The 7628-nt window shown below is 57.6% G+C and overlaps 1 protein-coding gene across 1 annotated transcript; it reads left to right on the top strand.

Moving 5' to 3' along the window:
- Positions 1-2834: 2834 nt before the first annotated feature.
- GGS23DRAFT_419594 (uncharacterized protein) lies at positions 2835-5433 on the top strand. The gene is made up of 6 exons (XM_051513742.1): positions 2835-2989; positions 3048-3137; positions 3285-3645; positions 3727-3820; positions 3916-4044; positions 4143-5433. Exons 1-6 carry the CDS (start codon positions 2964-2966, stop codon positions 5309-5311), a joined length of 1869 nt encoding a protein of 622 aa, XP_051373986.1. The 5' UTR covers positions 2835-2963; the 3' UTR covers positions 5312-5433.
- The last annotated feature ends 2195 nt before the right edge of the window (positions 5434-7628 follow it).

The following is a 7628-nucleotide window of genomic DNA, read 5'->3' on the forward strand; positions in this document are numbered from 1 at the left end:
CTTTGTCGCAACTATCTACCTAGTAGAAGACCGATCTGGTCTAGCATCCTCCTCTTCTCCTTATTTTTCTTTCCCTGCTTTTCTTGTCAGGGGTCCGGTCTGCGTATCCCTATCGTAGGCGACCCCTGTCCTGGACTGCCAAGTCGCCCCCTACGCATTTCTACGCCCAACACCACAAAGATTCATCATAGGTACAAGCAAATCAGCAGCTTGACGCCTCGATGCTGTACGTGTAGGTAGCGGCATGTATTTGGCCGAGTTGCGTCGCGCCGCTCCACGCCATCCTGGCACGATGTCGGTATCTACCTACCTACGTATACACACACCTACCCGGGTAGGCAGCCGGGCATGTAAGACATTTACACATACCTATGTACCGACTCAGATTTGGAGATATTCCTGGAGATGAGAATGATGATTCGCATTAACCACTGCTTCGGTTGCTTGCTTGTTGCTATCGCTTACCGTTGATACTGATAGGCGTTGATCATTGCTGCTTGATGCCTCTCGCTACCTCGTCGCCTCTGCCCGCCGTCTTTTCCCACCGCCGTCACCTATCGGCGCTGCCCGCCTCCACCACCTCCTCTCTCTGCTGCTATCGCGCAGAAATTTCTAGCGCTTACCGCACGAATAAATGTAGGTACATGTTGGCGTCCTCAACCGAGGAGAGGAGAGACAGGGTCTGCCTTTGTTACGGGTCGTATGATCCGTGCCTGTGCCCGACGCCCGTAGGTATTCTTCTCATCATCCACAGTTCTGTGCATATGGGTACATGTACATTAGGTATATACCTAGGTGCAACTTATGCATCTGGGGCAGAAGACGGGAGAGGACAGACATTTTTCGAAAGGGCCTCCTGTGCAGGATGCTACGTTGTAGGGGGCGATAACATCTCCTGCTGCCGCTTGCTCCTACGAGTGCCGGTAGCTTAAGAAAGGCACAGTGGAATCTCCAAAAATTGGACAGACGGAGAAGAGGGTGGAGGCCGGGAAGTGAGTATGGGGAAGACTGGGGCCTAAGACGGATGAAGACTAGCAGGATGGGAAGAGAAAGGAAGAATAGTTGGACGGAACTGGGGTTGGGATGGGATGGGACCGGGGGGATGGAGAGGGGGAGGATGGAGAAATGCCGCAGGACGACGAGCTAACCCACGGGGTCTAGTCGAGATCGGGAAACAAGAAACAAGAACAAAGCCTTACGACCCTTGGCCACCTCTTAAGACAACCCCGAGTCTTCTTCCGCCGCAGGGCCTTGCGCCAGGTAAGTAGGTATGGTCGTGGAGGGAGGCAGGTCTTACACCTGGTTACCGACAAGTTCGCCATGAGGCCACCCGTCGCCATCGTGAGTTAGCTACGCCACCAGCTTCATCTTAACCTAAACCGGCGTCGGTTTTCTTTCATGATGCTTCTTTCCCCTCCTGGTCTCTCTACCCCTAGTTGCATCGTAAGGCCACGCGTAGCCACACACAACACACACGCACAAACTCGCACTCACACCCAGATCCAGCTATCCCCTCTCCAGATCTTCGGTCAACCAGCCAACATGGTGCTACGTGCCGTGCCCTAGGTAGCACCTACATACATAGGTAAGTGCATAGGTAGGTAGGTAGGTAGGTGTATACGCGCTCTACATGTTCTAGGTATACGTTGCACGCTCTACTACGTAGGTAGTGCAAGCTCACTGCCGACTGAGACGGGACGGCTTCCGTAGGACTCAAGACAACCCCCCCCCCCCCCTTTGCAGTAAGACAAGAGGAGAATCTAGGCTGTCAGTGCGCAGCGGTGCACCATCGCGACCCTGGGTAACCATAGGCAGAGAGCCTCAAAGCTGCTGCTGGCGAGGCGCTGCTGACGCCACGGGACACGCAAACCTACCTTATGTTTATGTGAGATGCGCCCGACGGTGTCTCTCTGCCTGCTCAATTATCTGTCCTACCACACGTCGTATTATCGCCCGCCTTACGGACGCAGCGTCTAGACCGAGGGAATGAAGGGAGAAGCGAAGCTGGCGGGAGTGCCCGAGACCGAGCATGGCCTGAATAGCATCATCCAGGGTATGCTAAGCTACCTCTCATCCTCTGCTTCCTCTTCTTCTTCTTCTTCTTCTTCTTCTTAAGCGCATAACAAGGGAGATACTAATATAGCCCCGTCCTCCATCACATGATGGAATCCAGCATCACTAACCAGAGTACGCCACCGTTGGCCGCTCTCGACGTTTGTCCTCGCTACATGCCTCTCTTTACCTGGCATCCCGCTGCCGTTAACGGCTAGCCACATCCGTTGGCTGCATCCATCCCTGCTTTCTCTAATCGAGGCTCCATTCCCACGCTCCCCATCTACCTATCCGTCGCCGCCGCTCACGCTGCCAAGAGGCTCACTTGGGTGGAGTCGGCCATGGGTTCTGGCAATTCGGCCGCTTAGTATCGCCTAGCTGCCTCCGTCGCGGCCGACAGGTCAGGTTTTTTTTTTGTCTGGGGGAGAGGCACAAGAGGCAACCCGCCTGGATGCTGGGCGCACCGAATCCTCTCTGCCATGCGCTATCACGGCGAACATCCTTCGCGTGTGCCATCCCTATCCTTGCCCTACCTCCAGTGGGACGCCATCCCGGCGCGTGCCACGATTCGTCGCCGGGGTGGGGGGCTCCTCCATGTCCTCGCCCATGGGGTTTTCCGTATGGGGTTGTCGCCATTGGGGATCGGGGATTAGGATCATCATGGCGCGCTGACGGCGGTTTGGGTGGCGGGTTGCGACACCTCGGGAGTAGAAATATAAGACTCGGGCGACGGGCGCCCTTTGTCGTACCAGCCATTCGCGTCTCCTGTCTCTCCTCTCTCCCCCCCTCCTTTCTAGCCAAGTCATCGGACCTAGAGGACGCGGTAGCATCTCCTGCCTTCCACTGGCAGTAAGGCTCCCCCTGCTGCGACGTTCTCACATCCTGGTTTACGCCCCTTCTGAATTGGAACCATGGCGGAGAAACCTACGTCGGACACGTAAGGGTCCCTTCGCCTCGGCACACTGAGACACACATGTCTAACTCGTCCACCGCAGGATCGAGCCCAAGGGCGGCGAGGGTAATTATTTAGAAGCCGGTGTTAGCACCACCGAGAACGTAGATCTCAACATCAACCTGGAAGCGAGGTGAGCAACAATCTGGGTAGAGGCGTAAGCTGCCGCTGCGGCGCGAGAGTCTCTGAAGAGCGTGCTGGAGCTTGCTGCTGTCTTGCCAACCCTTCCCCCTTCCCCCGTAGCTGATAGGGCGCGACTAACGCGCCTCCCGGCGCCCAGGATCAAGAACCCGCTCAAGGGAATCCCCCGCGACCAGCTTATGCGCGATGTCGAGACCTTCGCGCAGGAGAAGAACCTCACCGAGCACCTCCCGCTCCTGCGCCGGGGCGCGCTCGTCGCCCAGAACCCCCACGATTTCGAGGACCAGGACGGCGAGGATGCCCTCGACGAGGCGGAGAAGGTGGCCCTCCGGAACGAGATCCAGCACAAGTGGCGCATGCCCCCGCGCCTGTTCCTGACCATCGCGACCTGCTCCATCGGCGCGGCCGTCCAGGGTTGGGATCAGACGGGAACGAACGGCGCCAACATCTTCTTCCCCGCGTATTACGGTATCGCCGGCTCGAGCGTGAGGGAGAGAATTGTGAGCTTACCCCTCCCCTCCTGCTAACCCTTCTCGCGCTTCCTGTACCCGTGGTGGCATGGCCCTGACTGTTTCGCGTAGTTGGTCGGCTTGGTTAACGCGGGCCCCTACATCGGGAGTGCTCTCATCGGCTGCTGGCTCTCGGACCCTGTCAACAACTGGATTGGTCGTCGAGGTATGTACGCCTTTGTGAGAGGGGGATATCTTCGACTGTCCAGCGTGTCGCGCCGGGCACCGGATCCCGGGACTCGAACTAACCAGCCACCGCAGGTGTTATTTTCGTTTCTGCTCATTTCTGTCTCTGGCCTGTCATCGGTTCTGCCTTCTGCGAAAGCTGGGGACAACAACTCGCCTGCAGATTGCTTATGGGCATCGGAATGGGTATCAAGGCTTCAACAGGTTCGTAGCCGTCCATTTCCAATTTTTCATCCAGTCCCCCCCCCCCCCCCCCCAACCCCCCCTCGCGGACTGAGCGTACTAATAGGTATGCCCTCAAGTGCCGATCTACGCCGCCGAAAACTCTCCAGCCGCAGTCCGAGGCGCCCTGGTGATGTCCTGGCAGATGTGGACCGCGTTCGGCATCCTCCTGGGGACGGCGATCAACCTGGCGGTGTTCGAGCACGAGCACAACTGGCGGCTGATGCTGGGCGCGCCCTTCATCCCGGCCGTGCCGCTGATCTTCCTGATCTACCTGTGCCCGGAGTCGCCGCGCTGGTACATGAAGAAGAACCGCTACGTCGACGCGTGGAACTCGATGATCAAGCTGCGCAGCAACCCGATCCAGGTCGCCCGCGACATATACTACATCCACGCGCAGCTGGCGATCGAGCACCAGATCCTGAGCCAGACCAACTACGTGACGCGCACCGTGCAGCTGTTCACGGTCCCGCGCGTGCGCCGCGCCACCATCGCCGCGCTCACCGTCATGATCGCCCAGCAGATGTGCGGCATCAACATCATCGCCTTCTACTCGACCACCGTCTTCGTCGAGGCCGGGTACTCGCAGTTCCTCGCCATGATCTGCTCCTTCGGCTTCGGCCTCGTCAACTGGCTCTTCGCTTTCCCCGCCTTCTGGACCATCGACACCTTCGGCCGCCGCTCCCTCCTGCTCTTCACCTTCCCGCAGATGATGTGGACGCTGCTCGCTGCCGGCCTGTGCACGCTGATGCCGCGGTCGGACGCGCGCACGGGCCTGGTCGCGCTCTTCGTCTTCCTCTTCGCCGTCTTCTACTCGCCCGGCGAGGGCCCCGTGCCCTTCACGTACAGCGCCGAGGTGTTCCCGCTGTCGCACCGCGAGGTCGGCATGGGCCTCGCCGTCGCGACCTGCCTGTTCTGGGCCGCGGTGCTGAGCGTCACGTTCCCGTTCCTGCTCGACCGCCTGCACACCGTCGGCGCGTTCGGCCTCTACGCCGGCTTCAACCTCGTCGCCTTCGTGCTCATCTTCTTCCTCGTCCCCGAGACCAAGCAGCGCACCCTCGAGGAGCTCGACTACGTCTTCGCCGTCCCCAACCGCAAATTCGCCGCCTACCAGGTCACCAAGGCCCTCCCCTGGTGGGTCAAGCGCTGGGTCCTGTTCAACCGCAACGCCAAGCTCGAGCCCCTCTACCACCGCGACGACGAGGGCGAGGACCGCCCGCTCCATGTGAGCGAGAAGACCGTCTCGTGAGCCGGATCGGCAGCCACACACACACACACACACTCGGTGTTATTTCCAATGAATCGGGTGGTCTAGCGCGCGTGGCCCCATGTGTTCAATCGGGAGGGTGGCGCGGTTCTGGCAGGGAGAAGAAAAAGGGGGAAGGGCGATTAGTAGCCGGCGCGCGCGGTGTCTGGGAGCTGGAACAACTTCAGTGGACACGATCGTTTGGATATGATATTTTCACGAATACCCCGTTCTATATCCACTAGTTTATGACCGCATCTCCGTGCAGTCTTCTTGGCAGCTTCTTGTGAATACGCTGTGCAGCGTCATCCTTCTTCGACGCGCACATACTGCCGATTGCTCTGACGGGCTAGTAGTGGCTCCGTAGTCGTCACCGCTGCCACGTCGTTGTGAGGTTAGTGAGCTGATGACAAGTGTTGATATCCCGCGATACATACCTATACCTATAATATTACCTCTATTGCCTCGCGGTCCACCTAGATCGGAAGAGACTACGTCTCGGAGCGACGTGGATGTCGACGGAACTCGGCACAAGATTCTGCAAGCTACCTAAGGCATCTATTCCCGGTCCCTCCACGCCAATATAAGCCGAAGCCCCTAGTCTTACGCCACGCCTGCCACACGACATGGCGAGCTCGATAGGTACCTATATGACACCCGGCGGGTAAAAAGATGTTCCAGTATTATTTGCAGAATACTTCAAGAATTGGAATATATACCTACCTATCTACCCCCTATCCTCGAGGCCATCGCCCTCTATTTATCTGCAGTCACATAATGGGACAGCCTGTGATCTCTTCCCATCCCGATCTAGAGGTTATCCAGGTAGATCGGCTGCGTCACGTCAGCGAAGCGCAAAGGCAACAGAGTAGACTTCCCGCACTCTCCCGCTCCCTCAACGTCGTGGCATGCCAAATCATACATAGTGCGGTCCTAACAGGCCAAGATTCCTTGCCACGACGAACGTAGACCTGGAGGAATCCTGAGGTGGCGCCTACGAACCTTTAGGCCGTCCGGAAATTGGTGCGGGAAACGCGGCGGCTGAAAGGACTGATGAAAAAAGCAGACACGAAGAGGAGAAGGACCGAGCGCGAGCCGGCATGCCAAGGACCAAATTTGAAGAATGATTGCACATCCACCGCGGATTCGGCACCAAAACACTCGTCCTGGCGCCTGCAGAGCGCCGTGAAACGGGGGGGAGACCTCTGTCGAAGGGAAATACTACTGCCCGGGGAAAATCCCCGGCTGGAAAAGCTGCGAAACGACCGTGCGAACGTGCTACGGTGAACTCTGCGGCGTTTCCCATTCTTGGACCGGCGAATTTCGGCGACCTTTCAACTAGAGCGCCGCTATAGAACAGACATCCGGCCATAAACATAGGTAGTTAGGTACCTCAACACTGCGGAGGGATAGGTGTTCTTCTGCGTGCGTAGAAGACGAGGCAGAGACGGGGACGACAACAATACCGAGAGACGACGTTGGTGCAGTGGGGCAGGACTCGTCCCGTTCTGCGGTGGCACAAGGAGCCAATTTGGCCTCGATTCAGTATGGGAGATCCGATAAGGGGCGACATCCGCCGGACACGGCGTGGATGTTGGATACAGAGAGTCGTATGGATAGTTACCTACCTCCAGTGTCAGGTCGGCGGCGTAGATCGGCATGTGTGATGCCTGTAAGACGTGTGTTGCTGTCGAGGCTTCCGGTTTCTGAGTGGTCGGCCTCGCTCTGCCGGGTCGCCCACTCCATCAATCGGAACCCGGCGTACGGGCCCAACTTTTGTCCCTCGACCCCGGCCCTCCGCGTACTGGCTGCTGGACCGTGAGGTCGACTGTTCAAGATAGATACCTTTCATACCCCTTCCCCCCCTGCCTCGATTCAGCCTTTCCTCCTCCCTCTTCGTTCCTTTCGTTTCCTCTGGCTTCGATCGTACGCATCCCAAATACCTACCTACCAACCAATGTCGCCGAGCATGATGCACATGACCGTGCATCATGCACGTCGAGACGCGCGCAACCAACAGCACCCGGATAAATTCGAGGTTACGGAAAGGGGCTTTTAGACGCAACTATTCGACGGAATACCGGAACGCGTTCGAACGCTACTAGAGAAGCGTATCGACCTGGTTTGGGATGTTATTATACTTACGACCGTACTAAGTTACTTCTTCTTTAAGGACGGGGAGGTTGGCTTCAGCCCGGTTGCCTTGAAGGTGTTCCCGAAATTTATAACCTATCGAATACCTTTTATTCGAGGGCGGGAGCCGCTATATAAAGAATAGGTAGTATGAAGTTGGGATGGAATGTGAAGGGGATAGAAATAG

This window comes from Durotheca rogersii (genome assembly GCF_024521655.1).
Source record: "Durotheca rogersii strain YMJ 92031201 chromosome Unknown GGS23scaffold_5, whole genome shotgun sequence".
Classification (NCBI taxonomy): domain Eukaryota; kingdom Fungi; phylum Ascomycota; class Sordariomycetes; order Xylariales; family Xylariaceae; genus Durotheca; species Durotheca rogersii.